The sequence below is a fragment of the Nelumbo nucifera genome, chromosome 1, assembly GCF_055504915.1.
Source record: "Nelumbo nucifera cultivar China Antique chromosome 1, China Antique-T2T, whole genome shotgun sequence".
NCBI classification, from domain to species: domain Eukaryota; kingdom Viridiplantae; phylum Streptophyta; class Magnoliopsida; order Proteales; family Nelumbonaceae; genus Nelumbo; species Nelumbo nucifera.
In genome coordinates this window covers 57,228,985-57,250,115 of record NC_142649.1, presented here as the reverse complement: position 1 = coordinate 57,250,115, position 21,131 = coordinate 57,228,985, and the positions used below count along the sequence as shown (strand labels likewise).

Below are 21,131 nucleotides of genomic sequence, written 5' to 3'. Positions count from 1 at the left end.
TCAAAACCGTTGCTAGAGATGTATTGTAGCAATGGTTTTCATGGTAAACCGTTGCTAATAGGTATGGAGTTTTACCTATTATCCAGTGAAGAATTCTTCTTCGACTTTTACTCTTTTCTTTGAATATTCTCTGGACATGGTTTGTTTCCATATTGCACCATATTCTAATTTGATCTATCCCAGTGTAGGATGTATGGAGTTTCAAGTTGCCAAGATCTGCAATAAGATGGTTAATAGCTTCAGACTCCAAGTACCAACTTCCATCATTATGTATTGAAGAAATATTTATAGAGTTTGTTTTGATCGACTTGTGTCATTATCCTTATCGTATACCTAAAGTGATAGTTTCTGGAAATATGGTTGTTTTTTTCTACAAATCTAGCATGGTTCAACGTTTGTAATAGCTTAAGATGGAGTATATTATGCATCTACTTAGTTATCCACATCATCATCTTATCTCTCTATTTTCTCCAGTTGCTGTAGCCTAGTTAAAGTCTTTATTTTCTTCAATTTAATCAATTCATATTGAAGTTACATGTTTAGGACCCTAAACAAGGACACATACAAGTTTCAATCTCTTATCATGGTGCAGCTAATGACTTGCCCAACAACACTTTCGACAAATGTGAATAGCATCAATCTCAATAGCAACTATATTCAAGATTTGTTATTGATGTGCTATCTTGTTCAATGCTTTTGGCTGGGCACGAAAGAGATCCAACAGCATAGATAATGAGATCTGATCCCTCAAGGTATGGTAGAACCTCTCCAAGGTAAGTAATTATACCAGTCTAGCTTAACTATGACAAGCTAACCGAGGTTTGTTGTAAAGATGTTGCCAATCTGAAGTTGACGAGATTGGGTTTACAGAAGTTGAGATTGGAGAAGTTTAAGAAGAGCAAACGTTGGAAACCATTATCTCCCGCTCTGATACCATAAAATTTAAAGGATGGTGAAGTGAATTGTCGATTTGATTGATATGTTCAAAACATAATTTTATAGATAGAAGATATTAAAATCAACTATAACTCTTCAAAGGGAAACACAGACTCTAACTAGGCTACAACAACTAGAGAAATAGAAAGATAAGATTTTGTTGCTGTATAACAAACACAAGAATGATAGAAACGACTGGAAAGTAGTGAAAATAGAAAGAAATACATAGAACAGAGCACACAAAACACAAAGAGATTTAAGTGGTTCGGCTTATAGCCTAAGTCCACAAGCATAAAGGAGAATAAATCCACTATCAACAATGGGAATTTACAATGTTTACATCCCATTACCAAAGCACTAGCTCCCAATACGACGAGAAAATCCCTCTCCCTTGTCTCACACCTATATTTTTCTTTCTAGGACCCCAAGATACAAGACAAATTTCTATGTAAGATACAAAGCTATTTATATGAGAAAATTAAACCCCTATTCTGAATGCTCTTAACTTACTGATATTGATCCTCCTAGAACATCACTCCTCCGAGTCTAACAAGATCACAGGAAATCCTAATTGCAAGATCAACCAAGATTCAGATGAGCCACATTGGATAAGCCGCAAAATTGGCTATGCTGCGAGATCAGATATCTACTAGATGATCCAATATGCTACAAGACATGGGTACTAATGATCTCCACATATCTCTATGAGTGCATACCTTCCACTTCCACCACAAATTACTATCAAAATTTTTCTCAATTTTGTTCAGGTTGTGACATGGAGGGAGATCGCAACAGGAACAGGAATTCAAGGCACCAACACATATTGTTGTGGGTTACTAAGTAGATATGTTACAGACTCCATCATAAGCTATTATGTGTATTGCTTAAACCAAATTTGCCTTGAAAGAAGGTCTAACCTATTAAATAACAGCCATAATTTGAAGGAAGTTTCTCAAGAGAAGGTCAGTCTCGTTCTCCTCGGATGGATAATTTGGATGATCATCACCTATTGAAGAACGGATGATTCATAAATAGCCAAACCTCTGCATTGTCCACATATCCAGGAAATCAATCGTGATTCAACCCATCCATGAAACATCTATATATCACCGTTGTATCATGAAGTCCAAAAGAAAAAAAAATGAAGATTTTGAGATATTAAGTATATATTTGTATAACAATTTAATGGTGTTTATATGCAGTAATTACAAAATTCTTGGTATATTTCATTCTCAGCCTCCCTCGATGAGCAACGTTTAAGTTTGCTGGGGGTGCTGCCATCTCAGCTTCTTGTCCGTTGACCCCAATTTAATATGCCATTCTTCGTCTGCTGGGCCAAAATCTATAACACCGGTAGTGCTAAGGGAGGTGTGGGGATGGATCAATTGGGACCCCAGCAGCTCAAGTACATAACTTTTCTCAGAGATTCCTCGGATTGCTTCATCTGCTTCTCATCTCTCGATGTCTTGTTACAGGCCATCGCTAAGGAAGAAGAGATGCTCCTCTTAGCCTGTGAAAACGATCCCAGGTTGTTCTTGGCGTGTTGATGCAACGACCTCAGAGTGTAATTCCATCTGCAGATGCCTTGATCTTTCAACGCCTCCACAGCTGCAATGCTTGCAGCAGCAACCCAAGCCCGGCTTGTGGAACTCATCTTTCTTTTCTATTTGTTGATTGTTTCTGAATTTTGGTTTAGAAGTATTGCTTGTGAGTCTGTGCTTTGGTGAAGCAGATTGGAGCTGGGGTTGTTATATATAGAGAGAGGGGTGAGGGAGAGTGATCAAACTCATAAAATTCAGTACAACAAAACCAGTAGCAGTTTCAGACATACATGGTTCTGCAACGCCAATGGTTTGAGTTTTTGGGCGTCCAATAAGAAGAAAGAAGCAGACAAACAAACAAACAAAGGCAGAAAGAAATGATGGATAAATAAGAAAGGAATCCACCATCTCTTCCTACTACAAGCTGGACGAGTTTTACTAGCTTGCCCTTTACTGTATGCTCCATGAATGGCTACAAGAGCCCGTGTGGATAGCCATCTGAGGAGTATAATCAGGAATTCCAGTCTCAAATGAATCAAAAACTTGTGCCCACTGGTTGACTGATGAGCGCGTGGTTTCCATTAATCCGCTTTTGCCAGAATCATTGGAGTGATTCAATTGGATTGTTTTCTTTTCCTTTGGCAATTCTGATATATATTGTTGTCTTGTCTTTCATTGGTGTTTCTCACTCTTTCATGTCAGTTGCTAGTTGGAGGTTCTGTATTGGATCTTGAGCTGATGGGCACGTGGGTGAGATGTGTCTTCAACCAATGGAGGTTTCGTGGTATATGCATGCCCTAATGACAATTTTTTAGTTGATTAACGAAGTAGGCAATTTTTTACTAAAATCAGCTTATAACCTAATCCTGGCCAGGGTAGGCAACCAACGGATTGTGGATGGTGGGAAAGATCATATAACAAGGTAAGTATTAGTAGATATCTAGGGATGCAAACGGATTGGATTCTATTCGATTCAGGGTATATTGGTATTCAATCTGATACTGTTTATGACAGATTTGGTCGGATCTGATAGGCCTCTATCTGAATCCGGATCCTATTGATAAGTCAGATCTTTGAATTTGATCCGATCTGAATTGTTTCATTAAAAATTAATAAATTATTTAAAGAAAAATATGTACCAATTTAAATAAAGAAAAAATAAAAAATACAAGTATTTTTTAATTATTTTCATCATATATATACATGTTTCTTATAAAAAATGAATAATATAAAAAATTTATAAAATGCAAAATAAATAATATATATTTATATAAATAAATATATAACTTATATGGGATCAGATAGGGGGTGATCCAAAATTTAAAACTAACCCAAAGTGAAATTCTTTTCCTATTTGGTGGTAGATCAACAATTCAATCTTTTTGGTCAAATGTGTCAACCCATGATATCATAATTAAATAATAAAAATTAAAATAAGATAAAAACACAAAAAATATATAAATTATGTGGAAAACATTTGGGCATATCTAATATTTTATATTACTTAACTATATTAAAGAAAAATAAGTGTGACAAAGAATAATTGATTTTATTCATGATGAAAACAAAATACAAATTTAAAACAAACCCAAAAAGGAAGTTATTTTGCTATTTGGTGATAATTTAAGAATTTAACTTTTTGGGTCAAATGTGTCAACCCTTGATGTCATAATTAAATACTAAAATTAAAAAAAAAATTATGAAAGCACACAAGTATAAAAAATATATAAATTTTTATAAAACAATTGGACATATCTCTAATATTGTATATTCATCATATGAAACAAAAACAAGTGCAACAAATAAGTAATTTTTATAGGTATATATAAATATAAAAAAATATACAAAATTTTATAAACATATCATTTACTATCATCATCATAAAACATTGCCAATTGAAAAGCATGTGCACACTTACTAGCTAGTATTATGAGAAATACATAAATCAATTACTTAGCATGAGAACCAACTGATGGTGGCTCAATTAGTTGTAATAGAGATCTCAGACCAAATCCCATTACCAATAGGGTTGGGGGTTAAGGATTTGGGGGATGGGATATGCCCCTCCATTGTGTAGCCATATAATGCCAAAAAATTGTACTTATCATGAGATAAATAACCGAGTGAAAAAATAATTTCAAAATTGAACTAACAAAGATAACCAAAGGCTCATATTAAGTGTTTTCTTTCTGCATTTTATGATTGAACCATACCAATCTGTAAAATAAATCTACATTAAATTAATCAAAATCAGAGAATAATCTAATAATCCATGAAAATGAGCAATGGCTTTTTAGACTTTTCTAGTTTGGGTCACCCCATGTATTGGGTGGGCAAATTTGGGTTTTGACATTATAAGTTTTGGGTCCAAGCTAGGGTTCATATTTAGGGCTGGTCCTTAACCTAGCCCAATTCTTTTAATTTACTCTTCTACTTTATTAGACACATCCAAAAGTAAAAAGGGATTAAGAAAGATTTAAAAGGAAAAAGCGGGACTTAAAGGGGAGGGGAGATATTACAAACATTGACTAGCAGTGACCTATGTGATGCACATGCTACTTTCTAAAAATGTATTTTTAATGAAAAATAATAAAGTAACAGTGATTCACCAAAGTTTTTATATATTTCTAGTAATTTACATATAAAATAGTATAAAAAACCTAATAACCCATAGAAAAGAGAAATGGTTTCTTGAGACTTTTATATACAATAATAGTAAAAAATACTTTCTTATTTATTGAGACCTGGGATCAAATCCCATTGCCAGCCACTAGGGTTGGGGGGTTAAGGGTTTAGAGAATGGGATACCCCCCCCCCCATTGTGTAGCCCTATAATGCCAAAAAATGTACTGAACATGATATGAATGACCAAGTTTAAAAAATTTCAAAATTGAACTAACAAATATAAGCAAAGGCTCATATTAAGTGCTTTCTTACTGCATTTATTATTGAACCTAAACAACCCATGAAATAAATCTATATTAAATTAATAAAAAAGAGAGAAAAATCTAATAACCCATGGAAATGAAACATGGCTTCTTTTGACATACTTAGGAAAAGAAGATTGGTTTACCCCATCTACAAGGTGAGCAAATTTGGGTTTTTATATTAGTTTGGTTCCAAACTAGGGTTCCTATTTAGGATTGGCCCTTAACCTAGATCAATTCATCTAATTTACAGTTCTACTTAATTCGAAAGAGACAAAAGGGATTAAGAGAGATTTAAGAGGAAAAGAATGATTTAATGGGGAGGGGAGATGTTACAAACATTGGGTGGAAAGAGAGAGGGAGAGATTTAAGAATGGTTTTATTAAAGAATAAGTATGGATTTTATGAGAGACAATGAAGACCCATGTGGGTTTTAATTTTGATTATTGTGCTTTTAGTGATTTAATTTAAAAATAAATGTGCACGTGTGAGAAGATGAGGAATAGGTACATGTGAGCTCTGTAGTGAGTGAACCCCTGAACTCCCCTCTTTCCCTCTTTCTATTATATATTAGTGGTCATGTGATGCATACAATGCTGTTTAAAATTATACTTGGGGAGAAAATGAAGAAATAGTGATTCACCACAGTTTTTATATATTTCTCCCTTTTCTTTACATGTATAATAGTATAAAAAATAATTTTCTTATCTTTTTTACTTATTGAGCTTCAAACTTTCCGTTTGATAGAGCTTTTATATTATGAGAAGAACATAAATCAATTCATGGTGACTCAGTTGATATGTTTTCTAGCTAGTTGTAGTACAGACTTGGGTTCGGGGTGGGCTACCTCGCATTGTGTTGTTCTACAAAGCCAAATTAACCCAATCCATCTAATGTATACCCATGCTTTATTTGAGAGAGACAAAAGGGACTAAGAGATATTTAAGAGGAAATTAGGATTTAATGGGTATGGGAAATGTTATAAACATTGACTATTCAGGTTTGATATATATATATATATATATTAGAGAGAGAGAGAGAGAGAGAGAGATTTAAGGTCTTATTAGAGAGTAAATATGGATTTTATGAGATACAATGAAGACCTATGAGAGTTTAAATTTTGCCTTCTTATATTTTTAGTGATTTCATTTAAAAATAAATATGCACATGTGTCAGAAAGAAGAGTAGGAGGACGCACATGTAAGCTATATACATGGTCAGAGGGCCCCTCACTCCCCACTCTTTCTACCTTCTATTATATACTAGGCTTTCTAGTTCTTTACATATAAAATACTAGAAAAAAGAATTACGAGAAGTATGAGGAATACATACATCAATTGCTTAGCATGAGAACCAATTGATGGTGGTTTAGTTGATAGGTTCTTTGTCTAGCTAGTTGTAGCAGAGACCTGGAATCAAATCCCGTGGCCACTAATTTCAAAAATAATTTTAAAATTGAAATGACAAAGATAACCAAAGGCTCATGTTACGTGCTTCCCTATTGCATTTTGTTGTTGAACAAGGAGAATACATGAAACAAATCTACACTTGAGAGAGAAAATAAGGAAACAACATAGGCTAAATGATCTCTAACAACCAATAGATAAAAAAAAGAAATTTGATTTTCTAATGTCTAGCCAAGTGGCACCACTATCCCCCACTTTCTCCTAAATTATCTCTAATTCCTATTTATCTTCTCCCCTACTTTTCCAAGTGGCACCATTATCCCCCAGTTCCTCCCCAATTATCTCGATATATCCATATAAAGAAGGTTTGAATTAACGAATTTAAAAATTATTTAAATATAATAATGAAATTATAAAATAATTTAAAATATTTCTTAAAACCACCAAAAATAATTATAATAGATTTAATAAAATTCATATTATTAATAATTTTTCATTTTTACAAAATTCACGAAATTATGTACTAACAATATAAATTATAATTTTACAGATTATTTAATTTAACATTAAAAAAATATTATTTAAATATTTTAACAACTAAATATCTTAACGAACAATAAATTGAGACTATCTAAATAATTATATAACAAAATATTTAACATTATGCAATAACTTTAAAATAAATAAAATTCAAATAACGAAATATTTTAAATATTTTACATATTATTTAAATATTTAGATAACTAAATATTTTAAAAAACAAAATATTTAAAATAACTGAAATTTAAATAGTTAAAATAACGAAATTATGCAACAAATTTAAAATTTTTCTTAAAAGTAGAAAAATAATTATAATACATTTCATAACATTCAAATTAATACTAATTTAATATTTTATAAAATTAATAACAAAATTATGTAATAATAGTATAAGTTATAATCTCATAGATTAGGAAATTCAATAAATAATTAATATTTTAATTTTTAAAATAATGATATTATTTAACTAGGAAAATAATATAGTAAACTAATTTCACTTATATCAATTAATAATTCTGGAAAATAACATTCAAAAAAATTATATTTGTTAATAATAATTTAAATCTGAATCTATATTTATTTTATATTAATTTATAAATACTAAAATTAATATTTATTGCATTATCGCTGATTGCAAGTGACGCTCGAAAGGTAGTCTGAGCCCTCTTGAATGACCGTCTGGATTTCCCTTGGCGTTTATTAGGGCTGTTCACGGGTCGGGTTGGGTCGGTTTACTGTAGTTTTCCCAACCGACCCGACCTGGTCGGGTTACCTGACATAGAAACTGAAACCGACCCAGTGTTAAGCAAAACCGACTTGGTTGGTTTGAATCGGGTTGGATCGGTTTGGGTCGGTTGCGGTTCTAAGTTCATCCCTATGATAAAATCTTGCTAATTTTAAAAATAGTCATAAATTGAACATCATTTCAGCCATCTCCTATGATAAAATTTAAATGAAAAGTTAATCACAAAAGTTGTTCATTAACCACTATTCACTAATCCAAAGTTTTTTGCAACCATTCAAAAACTAGGTGACCTAATGGGCTTTGGAACTTCATGTTTGAAATAGGAACTAAGTCGGTTCGGTTCGGGTCAGTTTCAGATTTCTTGTGTGAAAACTGAAACCAACCCGAATCATCGGTTTAGGAATTTGCACAACCCGAAACCGACCCGTGCTGATGAAAACCCGACCGACTCAGGTTGGGTCGGTCTGGGTTGGTCGGTTTGGTCGGATTGGGCCTTCTTATGAACAGCCCTAGCGTTTATTTCCCATTACCACTGATTACAAGGACGTTTTGAAAGAATTTCAGTCTTCAGTTACTTCTTTTAGGCCTCGTACATGCAATAGAGCTGCACATTTAATCATGAAATTTGCTTGTAATCTCTCAAGGACCTTTACTTGGTCGATTCCTCCTGATTTCCTTTTGCATGTACTTGTCGATGATATGAATGAATGAATTGCCTATGGGCTTTTTCAAAAAAAAAAAATTCCATATAATTTACACCCCTACTTTATCAGAAATAAATAAAAAGGATTAAAAAAGATTTAAGACGAAAATAGGGATTTATTGGGTAGGGAAGATGTTACAAACATTGGCTATTAAGGAGAGAGAGAGAGAGAGAGAGAGAAGAATAAGAAGAAGAAGAAGAATGGTCCTATTAGAGAGTAATTAAATATGGGTTTTATGGGAGACAATGAATATCTATGAGAATTTTAATTTTAGCTTGTTATATTTTTAATTATTTCATTTAAAAATAAATATGTACTTATGTGAGAAAGGAGAGTAGGAAGAGGCACAAGTGAGCTCTGTGGTCAAAGTACCCCTCACCTCCTCTCTTTCCTCTTTCTATTATATATATAGATATAGATTAAACTAGAGGACTTCAACATCAGCATAAAAATCACCTCTTATGTATAAGATAACCACTAAACAAGGTTCATTTCAAATAAAAAGTACTAAAGGGAAGATCTTACCAAATAATTCTAAAAAAGCCTTTCGAACCAATCAATTAAAAGGCAAGAAATGCACACCAAAGCCTTGACAGAGAATATAAGAAACCACAACCAAGAACTTGGTAGAAAAGGATTTAAAACAACTATCAAATAGATTGATTTCTTCCTTTATTCTCTTAAAGAAGAAGATATCAGCAAAGAAAGAAAAACCCCACACTATCTACAATTATTGAAAGAGAAAAGGAACCAAAAAGAAAAAAAGAAAAGATGGTTTGACTATGATATGGAAAAGATATGATATCTGAAAACTGACCAATAAATTCAAATCATAAATGTGGCAGTGAATCAGGTGTCATTTATCAAAATTCACGAGTCGATTTTCATTGGTCAAAACTCCTTCCATATCAAATCTTACCCGTATCATAGTGGAGAAAGGGCCCCATAGTGGGATTAGTGATAAACTATTACTCTGCTTCTTTCTTTTTATTGCCCCACAAGGCACAATGGATTGCATAAATGAGCAAGGATACCGAACAATACAGAGGTGAATAGTGGATGAAAGGGAAGAACCACATAAATGAGGTTCAAAAGAAGCTATTTAGATCAAATTTAAGCATCCAATGTTGAGGTTAATTACAATTATACATAAATCACAAAACTACGTCTTGAATAACCGAAAATTTACTTGAATGTTTCAAAACGCATTTCGGAATCAGAACCGCTTTGGCCACCGATTTTGTGTCAGTGGTTAAATCATCCAGTTCAAACAGATGATTCGTTGTTGCAATTTAAAAAAAAAATTAAAATTAATTAAAATTAAAATGGCTAAAAACCATTGCCTGAATCAAACAGGTCAATGGTTAAACAACCTGGGTCAATAGTCACTAACCAAATCAATGATTTTTAGCAAAGAAATAATTTAGGGGTGAAACAGAAATGGTTGCCTAAACAATTTATTAAGAATAGGAGAATAAATTATCTTACATTACCAAATACTAGCAAATAGATTGATTTCTTCGAAATTCTCTTAAAGAAGAAGATATCAGCAAAGAGAGAAAAACCCCACACTATCTACAATTACTGAAAGAGAAAAAGGAATCAATAAAAAAATAAATAAAAAGATAGTGGAGAATGGGCCCCATTATCCACTGATTTATTTTATTGTGTATTGCGGCTTTTGCCTGCCCCCATAGTGGGATTAGTGATAAACTATTACTCTGCTTCTTTCTTCTTATTGCCCCACAAGGCACAATGGATTGTATAAATGAGCAGCGATACCAACAATACAGAGGTGAACTTTGGATGAAAGGGAAGAACCACATAAATGAGGAGCAAAAGAAGCGACTTAGCTCAAATTTAAGCATCCAATGTTGAGGTTACAATTATACATAAATCACAAAAATATGTCTTGAATAACTGAAAATTTAGTGGAATGGTTTAAAAATCAACTCGAAATCGGAACCATTTTGAACACCAATTTCAGGTTAGTGGTTTAACCAACTAGTTCAAATAAATGGCTCGTTGTTGTAATTGAAAAATAAAATTAAAAATTAATTAAAATAAAAATGGCTAAAAACCATTATCAGAATATCAAATGGACCAACGGGTAAACAACCCACGTCAATAATCACTAACCAAATCAATGACTTTTAGCAATTAAACAATTTAGGGGTGAAACAGAAACGGCTGCCTACATGATTTTCGGGCTGAACCTAACTATCCAGGTCAACAACAGTTTAAAAACCATGATTTATTCATTTTGAACCAAAATGAAAATACAATCACTATTCATTTATTACTTAATTATAATGAATAATAAATACATGCATGATCAAATCAGACGCCTCCCCACGATTTTTCTCTCACATATGGTAGTGGCAGTTAAGTTTTACAAACTTTCCCTAACGCATTTATGTGCAGTTAATTTTTTCACTGTATCCGTGCATTTCTAATTCTATCTGCTATACCTATAGTTTGAGCCATGGATGTTTTAAATTTTTAATTGAAGAAATCGAGAGATCAATTGGTTTCTTCTCTTCTCTAATCTAGTATTAATCAGAAAGTCAAAGTCAATTAGCCCAAGTGTGGCCTTGCCCCAAACATTTGACCATCTATTTCTTATATATTTTTGTTTGCAAGTAATTAAAAAGAATGAGATGGGTGTTTTTTAATTATCCTTATAATTTGTCTAACAATATGAGAATGCTACATTCTTATTTTTCTTAAATTAATAAACAATTAATGAATGTTCTTTCAAAACGTAATATACTAATATATAGTCTGATGGCTGATTTGGCCATCTAATGACATTGTGACACATGGCATTTCAGAATAGATAGATGACACCTAGACACCATCTAAGTGATGATTTGGAGTCCTATATTGCAGCTTGTCTTTACCTCAACTGGCGACCTACCTTTACCGCCGACCTGACGACATGCCTTCACCGTTGACTTGGCGACCTACTTTTACGCCGACCTAGCGACCTCAACCACAATCTAGGTCGGCTTGCAGCACTTCATCCAGGGTTAGCCTGTAGCACCTCATCACCGGCCGAAGTGACCTCGACGCGAGAAGCGACATCCCTCGAGGGCTTGCCGACCTGACTGGGGACCAGACGGTGACCTACGAGATTTTCTCACCGACAAATTCGGCATGCATATCCCGACGCTCCCAAGTTTATCAGAAGTTGGCCCACGTATCGAATGTTCCAGAGGATGGTGAACGCGCATGGCGGTTATTCTCGAACCGGTTAGGCACGACCTCTCAGAAATCTCAGATGCGGTGCGTGAGGCCCAAAACAAACAATGCCTATATAAAGGCACTAACCCCAATGACACAAGAGAGGGGCGAGTAAGCACATTCTATCTCTCATACTTTATGATTTTTCAGCTTGCAATCTACTACGAGAGTACTAACTTAATCATCGGAGTGACATCGCCAGGTTAGCCACCCCGGGTTCTCTAACATTGATTCCTTACAGGTTTCTCTAAAGAGCTATCCAGTTCAGCAATCAACCTAGCTCGGCACCCAATCTACCCCCAGCTCGGCCTAGTCAGCTCGGCATTCAAGTCCTCATCCAACAAAAGTCCTCCACTTTGGCCTCCGAGTCATCAGCCACCTAGAAGTATTCCGAACAATAGGGTGCTATCAAAAAACCCTTTATCAATTGGCGTCGTCTGTGGGAAACGCTACAAGAAACTAAGTTCTCACCTCTAAAATGCTAAGTCCTTACCTTCCAGAAAGCTAAGATCTCACCTTTTAGAAATCAAAGGCACTTTTGAGCGGCATCAACACTCAGAACGAATACCAATTTCTGGGGGCAAAAACATCTGTGATGAACTTGGAGAACTCCCCTATGACAATCAGACAAGTTTAGGCCAAACTCAGCATCCCCAGTGCCCTAGATAAATACCCCACTACCACATGTGAACGCCCCTCTCCCTGCAGTAGAGCCATAAGCATTTCCCACCGGATCGAAGCATGGCAGTTCCATGAGATGAAGTATGAATTTCCAAATGTGAGCATGAGAGCAGCTCGACGTATTCATGTCGATCTAGAATAGACAGCAGTAGAACGACCTTAACAACCAGCAGTCTGGCGACAAGCACCTCGGAGTAAGGCTGTCCCCGCAGGTTGAGCCAATCATGGTTCCCACATGGAGTTGATGGCCAACAAACTAAGCAGCTCTACCGACTATATTTTAGCTCGGATAAGCCTCATCAGTCCTCTTGGCGAGGTCTCTCCTACAGATTGAACCCTTAGCGGCTCCCACGGGAGTTAGCGGCCTATAAACTATGCGAACGCCCTTGTAGGTCGAGCCCCTCAAGTCTCCCAAGCGAGTCGGTGACCTACAGTTAGTAGAGTTGCTCCCACAGGTCGAGCTCCCTGTGGTGCAGCCACAATTAGTAACGACCGGTGTCATTACGAAGCTGATGTAGTGCAGCCATGGCCCTGAACTACCGACTCACATTAACAACAACATTATGCCCTCGCAAGGGGGGGTAGAACATGTATGTCGTGGTCTCGCAAGCACTCACACAGGAAGATAATCCCACAGGATGACATAGAAGAAGCCATATGAGAAGTTACTACATAATGACCATCCGCGTACGTGGAAAGGTCAAGCTGCACATTGGCCAAATAATATTAAGGAGAGTGAACTACGAACTCACTCCCAAAGGCTAACGGCTAAGGTGCCGAGCTGATAAAGACCTCGGCATAACCTGAGACCCAGTCGCCCCTTCGGCATGGGCAAAGTCAAGAGTAAGGAGAGTGGACTACGAGTTGCTCCCTAGGCCTAAGGGTTATGGTGGCGAGCTGATAGAAGAACTCGGCACCACACAAGACCCAGTCACTTCGGCATGGACAACCTAAAACCTAGTCTCCTCTCTGGCATGGGCGAAATAAAAATGCAGTTTGCATTCATAGGTGTGCAAACATGTCGGATACATTCCCTATAGTGCTCGCACCCCTCGGCTTACATCGACCTCGGATTATTCCTAACTATGCCCAACCCACTAGTTCGGCACCTCGGGTGAATCGACACAGAGAAAATTTTTTGGAGAAAAAGAAACGACGGAAGGAACATTAATTCAGCACAAGAAAGAAAAACAAAGGAAAGACTAGTTTGCTTTCAACATCATGACGGACGCAAACTTGGTCGACCTCCACCTTGGTTCTTAGCTCCGCATCGAACTCGCCAGCTATTCTTTCGAGAATCAACTCAAGAAACACTACGTCGAAGTCTACCTAGCTGGAGCAACTTGATAAAACAACCACACAAAACCCCTTCTTGAGGACGGCATGATGAGCTTTGCTGTTGAGGTACTTAGTTAGACTCTAGAACCCCCTGATGGTCACATTCCTAATAAGGTAGATGCCCTCGGGGTACCTACTCCACCTCTCCTCGAGCAGATGAATTCACTCCCGTACCCCGATAATCAAGACGGCGATGTCCTACGTAAGGCTGCAAACACTTGGACTCTTCCGACTTGAGAAGCAAATTGGACTGACGCTTACGACTACGAACTTATTGAATCAGTCATTCCAGGCCAAAAGGAGTGATCTACTCTCTTCGCCAAGCTACTTTCAACTCGAGAGTGGGGGGCAATTGGTGAGGGCGGATTTGGCCCTCCAATGACATTGTGACACATGGCATCTCAAAATAGCTAGATGACACCTAGACACCATCTAAGTGATGATTTGAAGTCCCAAATTGCGGCTTGTCTTTACCCCATCATGGCGACCTACCTTTACTGCCAACCTTGCGACCTACCTTTATGCCGACCTAGCGACCTTGACCACAACATAGGTCAGCTTGCAGCACCTCGTCACCAGCCGAAGTGACCTCGACGCATGGAGTGACATCCCTTGAGGGCTTGCCGACCTGACTGGGGACCAGGCGGTGACCTACGAGATTTTCTCACCGATAAATTCGGCATGCATATCCCGACGCTCCCAAGTTTATCAGAAGTTGGCCCACGTATCAAATGTTCCAGAGGATGGTGGACGCGCACGGCGGTTACCTCCAAGGATCTCGAACCGGTTAGGCACGACCTCTCAGAAATCTCGGATGCAGTGCGTAAGGCCCAAAACAAACAATGCCTATATAAAGGCACCAACCCCAATGACATATGAGAGGGGCGAGTAAGCACATTCTAGCTCTCATACTTTATAATTTTTTATAGCTCGCGATTTACTACGAGAGTACTAACTTAATTATCAGAGTGGCCTTATCGGGTTAGCCACCTCGGATACTCTTAACATTGATTTCTTGCAGGTTTCTCTGAAGAGCTACCCAGCTCAGCAATCAACCCAACTCGGCACCCAATCTACCCCCAGCTTGGTCTAGTCAGCTCGGCATCCAAGTCCTCATCCAGCAAAAATCCTCCACTTTGACCTCTGAGTCATCGGCCACCTAGAAGTAGTCCGAACAACAGGGTGCTAAATAGGATGGCGTTGTTTGGTAGAAAATTTTGATTACAATTCATAGAAATCTCTATGATACACAAACTGATTGACAAATCCCTCTAATCATGATTTTTGATGTAGGGAGGAACTCTTAAGTAGGACTCGTGAGAAAATGTAGGTAGGATCCAAAACTCAGCCACTGTATAGTTTCTTTACTAATTTTCATGCCATTTCATCTTGAACATGCAGGTGTCCATGGTCATACAGTGGGATTAATTTCATCAGAAATCATGAACTTGATGCACGTTTAGGTGTGTAAAAGGGATTTCATCTTGAACATGGGTCAGAGCTGTAGATGTTTAAAAGGGAAAAAAGGAAGAAAAGGGACAAAGTGTTCTTTACATGTATGAGAACAATTATCAGACATTTACAGAGGTTTTCGCTTCACAATCACAATCTTCAAGAAGGAAAATCTTCAGGCTCGAGCGTATGACTTTTCTGGGGTTTCTCTATTTTCTTTTTTCCGGTTTATTCTCGATTTCCATTCTGGCGTTGTTGGTCCAAAACTTTCAGACTCCGTCCGTGCATTCAATGTATGGATGGATCAATTGGGACCCCAGCAGCTCAAGTACATAACTTTTCTAAGAGAATCCTCGGATTGCTTCATCTGCTGCTCCTCTCTCATGGCTTTATTACTGCTCGCCATGGCCATGGAAGAAGAAGAAGAAGATAGGCTCTTCGTAGCCTGAGAAAATGATCCAAGATTGCTCTTGGCATGTTGGTGCAACGATCTGAGGGTGTAATTCCATCTGCATAGGCCTTGATCTTTCATCACTTCAACAGCCGCAACAGTAGCTGCTGCAATCCATGCTCTGCTCGTTGAACTCATTTTTCTTTCTCTCTCTCTCTTTATCTGTTTTTTTCTCTCTAGTAAAGAAGGGTACATAAGCTTATGAATCTGTGTTTGGATGAAATGAACCCAGGAGTTCTTTTATGTATATATAGAAAAAATGGGTGACAACAAGCTCATGAGTTTCAGAGTTTTGAAGAAAACCAGAGGCGGATTTAGAAGTGGTTTAAGAAAGACAAAGAAGCCACCGGTTCTGAACGTGCATGACAAGAGACAAAAGAAATACAAATCGAGACATAAAGAAGAAAGAGACGGGAGTCCCACCACCCCAGACCAGACAATGGAGAATTTTAGAATTAAGGAGGAGGTGGGCTCCAGGTTATAGTTTGATAGATCACTAGAGGGGAAGAATGGATTTATAAGATATGAAAATGGAGAGCTTTGGGAGCATGTGCACTTACTAGTATTATGAACCACTGATGGTGGCTCAATTAGTTGTAACAGAGATTTGAGATCAAATCCCACTGTCACTAGGGTTGGGGGTTAAGGATTTGAGGGATGGGATACCCCTAGGCCAGTAAACGGAGCAAATTCGAATCGGATATGACTTGATTCCAATTCGAAACCGATTAAACAAGCGACAATTCAAATTCTATTTGATATTCGACAGTTTTTTTAAATAATCATTTGAATTCGAATTCGTCGAATAAGTCAAATATCTGAATTCAATTTGAATTCGATTTGCTGTAATATGTTAGGTTTAACCATTCAAACGTAATTTAATGAAAGAACATAAAATGAATTCGTTTGATTGGGTTGCTTGTTACATTTAGAGAAAAAACATACCTCAAAGAGGAATTATCGACCAATAATCTGATATCTTATTGATTCAATTCAGGTGCAATCATCAGATTTTCGCCTGTTGTCTCTGAGTACCTGGTTGAGAAGTCATGTTTATTTTACTCGGCTTGATAGAAATCGTTTACAGGTCTAGTAATCGTCTTCGAAGGATGGAGAGAGGATGGAAACACTGAGGAGAAAGTCTACAACTAGGAAGAGCATCGGAGGCGCTAAGGACAAAGTCTGCAATCGGGAAGAACAGAGATGCTGAAGACAAAGTCTGCAACCGGGAAGAACGAAAATGCTGAGGGAAAAGTCTGCAACCGAGAAGAATGGAGACAACTGGGAAGAACGGAGACGCAGAGGAGAGGATGGAGACGAAGACAGTGAGGAAAGGATGGAGACGATGTGAAAACAATCAACTGAAAAGGTAATAGGCTATAAGCGCTCCTACAAAATACTAAAAAATCAATTTTTATTTCAAAAGGTAACATAGCTTCTGTCTTCATTGTCTTTTCACTAACTTTTTATTATTAAAATAATATTATATTGAGCGATTTTACTAAAAGCATTGTACTTCTTAATATATTTTTTTATAAGAAATCAATATTTATGAATCATCACAGATATTGTTAAATAAATATATAATTTATATATTTATAATATTGTAATCGAATTAGATATTTATCGAATGGAATTATGTTATATCCGAATTCGATTCGGATAACTAATCGGTATAAAAAATATATTCGAATTCAACCATTCATTCAATTCGAATATCCGAATTCGATTCATTTAGTTCAAATTTCGAATTCGAATTCAAATATCCGAATTCGATTCATTGGGTAGCCCTATATGCCAAAAAAATGTACTGAGATAAATAAATAAGAAAAAATAATTTCAAAATTGAACTAACAAAGATAACCAAAGGCTCATATTAAGTATTTTCTTTTTGCATTTTATGATTGAACCAAACAAATCTGTAAAATAAATCTACATTAAATTAATCAAAATCAGAGAAATCTAATAACCCATGGAAATGAGCAATGGCTTCTTAGACTTTTCTAGTCTAGGTCACCCCATGTATTGGGTGGGCAAATTTGGGTTTTGACATTATAAGTTTTGGGTCCAAGCTAGGGTTCATATTTAGGGCTGGCCCTTAACCTAGCCCAATTCATCTAATTTACACTTCTACTTTATTAGACACAGCCAAAAGGAGAAGGGATTAAGAGAGATTTAAAAGGAAAAAGAGGGACTTTAAGGGGAGGGGAGATTTTACAAACAATGACTAGTAGTGACCTGTGTGATGCACAAGCTACTTTCTAAAAATGTGTTTTTAATGAAAAAAATGTAGTAACAGTGATTCACCAAAGTTTTTATATATTTCTAGTAATTTACATATAAAATAGTAAAAAAAACCTAATAACCCAAAGAAAGGAGAAATGGTTTCTTTAAACTATTATGTAAGATAATAGTAAAAAATAGTTTCCTATTTATTGAGACCTAGGATCAAATCCCATTGCTAGCCACTAGGGTCGGGGGATAAAGGGTTTGGAGAATGGGATACCCCCCCCCCCCCCATTGTGTAGCCCTATAATGCCAAAAAATGTACTTAACATGAGATGAATGACCAAGTTAAAAAAATTTCAAAATTGAACTAACGAACATAAGAAAAGGTTCATATAAGTGCTTTCTTACTGCATTTATTATTGAACCTAAACAATCCATGAAATAAATCTATATTAAATTAATAAAAAAGAGAGAAAAATCTTATAACCCATGGAAATGAGCCATGGCTTCTTTAGACATTCTTAGAAAAACAAGATTGGTTCACCCCATGTACAAGGTGGGCAAATTTGGGTTTTTATATTAGTTTGGGTTCAAATTAGGGTTCCTATTTAGGATTGGCCCTTAACCTAGACCAATCCACCTAATTTACACTTCTACTTAATTAGAAAGAGACAAAAGGGATTAAGAGATATGTAAGAGGAAAAGAGTGATTTAATGGGGAGGGGAGATGTTACAAACATTGGGTGGAAAAAGAGAGGGAGAGATTTAAGAATGGTCTAATTAAAGAATAAGTATGGATTTTATGAGAGACAATGAAGACCCATGTGGGTTTTAATTTTGATTATTGTGCTTTTAGTGATTTAATTTAAAAATAAATATGCACAAGTAAGAAAATGAGGAATAGGTACATGTGAGCATTGTAGTGAGTGAGCCCCTGAACTCCCCTCTTTCCCTCTTTCTATTATATACTAGTGGTCATATGATGCATGCAATGCTGTTTAAAATTATACAGGGAGAAAATGAAGTAATAGTGAATCACCACAATTTTTATATATTTCTCCCTTTTCTTTACATGTGGAATAGTATAAAAAATAATTTTCTTATCTTTTTTAATTATTGAGGTTCAAACATTCCTTCTGATAAAGCTTGTATATTATAAGAAGAACATAAATCAATTGATGATGGCTCAGTTGATATGTTTTCTATCTAGTTGTACTAGGGACTTGGGTTGGGGGGATGGGCTACCCCGCATTGTGTTGCTCTACAAAGCCAAAAAAATGTGCTTAGTATAAGATTAATAACCAAGTTGAAAAAACAATTTCAAAATTGAACTGATAAAGATAACCAAAGACTTACATTAAGTTCTTTCTCATTACATTTTATTATTGAACCAAAATAATACATGAAACAAATCTACACTAAATTAAATAAATAAAAGTAGTGGGAAAAACCTAATAACCCAAGGAGAAATAATGATTTCTTTACATTGACTCATATTTAGGTTGACCCTTAAGTTCTAACCTAATAATGATTTCTTTAGATTGTTTCATATTTAGGTCAATTCTTAACCTAATTAACCCAATCCATCTAATTTATACCCATACTTTATTAGAGAGAGACAAAAGGGATTAAGAAATATTTAAGAGGAAATTAGGATTTAATGGGGAGGGGAAATGTTACAAACATTGACTATTAAGGTTTGAGAGAGAGATAGAGAGAGAGATTTAAGAAGGCTCCTATTAGAGAGTAAATATAGATTTTATGAGATACAATGAAGACCTGTGAGAGTTTAAATTTTGCCTTCTTATATTTTTAATGATTTCATTTAAAAATAAATATGCACATGTGCTACAAAGAAGAGTAGGAAGAAACACATGTGAGCTATATGCATGGTCAGAGGACCCCTCACCCCCACTCTTTCTTCTTTCTATTATATACTAGGCTTACTAGCAATGACTTGTATGATGCACAGGGCTTCTTTTTAAAAATATATTTTTAAGGGAAAAATGAAGTAATAATGATTTGCCAATGTTTTTATATATTTCTAGTTCTATACACATAAAATAGTAGAAAAAATAATTACGAGAAGTATGAGGAAAACATACATCAATTGCTTAGCATGAGAACCAACCAACGGTGGTTTAGTTGATAGGTTCTTTGTCTAGCTAGTTGTAGTAGAGACCTGAGATCAAATCCCATGACCACTAATTTCAAAAACAATTTTAAAATTGAAATGACAAAGATAACCAAAGGCTCATGTTACGTGCTTTCTTATTGCATTTTGTTGTTGAACCAGGAGAATACATGAAACAAATCAACATTAAATTAATAAAAAATAAAAAAAAATCCTAATAACCCATGTTTTCTTTAGACTTTTATATAAGAAGAAAACTAGTTCACCCCATATAGTAGTGGGCAAATTTGGGTAACAGCTTTAGTTTGATACAAGCTAGGGTTCATATTTAGGTTGGCCCTTAATCTAACCAAATCTATATAATTTGCACCCCCAACTTTATTTGAAATAGCTAAATGGGATTAAAGGAAATTTAAGAGGAAAATAAGGATTTATTGGGGAGGGAAGATGCTACAAACATTGGCTATTAAGGGGGGAGAGAGAGAGAGAGAAGAATGGTCTTATTAGAGAGTAATTAAGTATGGGTTTTATGGGAGACAATGAAAACCTATGAGGATTTTAATTTTGACTTGTTATATTTTTAATGATTTCATTTAAAAATAAATATGTAAATGTGTGATAAAGGAGAGTAAGAGGCACATGTGAGCTATGTGGTGATCTCTAACAACCAATAGATAAAAAAAGACATTCGATTTTCGAATGTTTAGCCAAGTGGCACCACCATCCCCCACTTTCTCCTAAATTATCTATATAATTCCTATTTATCTTCTCCCCTACTTTGCCAAGTGGCACCATTATCCC

General features: G+C 35.8%; 2 protein-coding genes across 2 annotated transcripts; both read right to left on the bottom strand.

The window, feature by feature from the left end:
• Window positions 1–1,226: 1,226 nt before the first annotated feature.
• Window positions 1,227–2,777, bottom strand: LOC148803302 (uncharacterized). Its single transcript, XM_088896422.1, has one exon. The coding sequence runs from the start codon at window positions 2,588–2,590 to the stop codon at window positions 2,318–2,320; it is 273 nt and encodes a 90-aa protein (XP_088752548.1). The 5' UTR covers window positions 2,591–2,777; the 3' UTR covers window positions 1,227–2,317.
• Window positions 2,778–15,387: 12,610 nt separating this feature from the next.
• Window positions 15,388–16,336, bottom strand: LOC148803301 (uncharacterized). The gene has a single exon (XM_088896794.1). The coding sequence runs from the start codon at window positions 16,160–16,162 to the stop codon at window positions 15,821–15,823; it is 342 nt and encodes a 113-aa protein (XP_088752920.1). The 5' UTR covers window positions 16,163–16,336; the 3' UTR covers window positions 15,388–15,820.
• Window positions 16,337–21,131: the final 4,795 nt, after the last annotated feature.

What these genes read in the sequence shown, in the direction of transcription:
- LOC148803302 (XM_088896422.1), bottom strand. Translation starts at nt 2,590, where the DNA reads ATGAGTTCCACAAGCCGGGCTTGGGTTGCTGCTGCAAGCATTGCAGCT.
- LOC148803301 (XM_088896794.1), bottom strand. Translation starts at nt 16,162, where the DNA reads ATGTACCCTTCTTTACTAGAGAGAAAAAAACAGATAAAGAGAGAGAGA.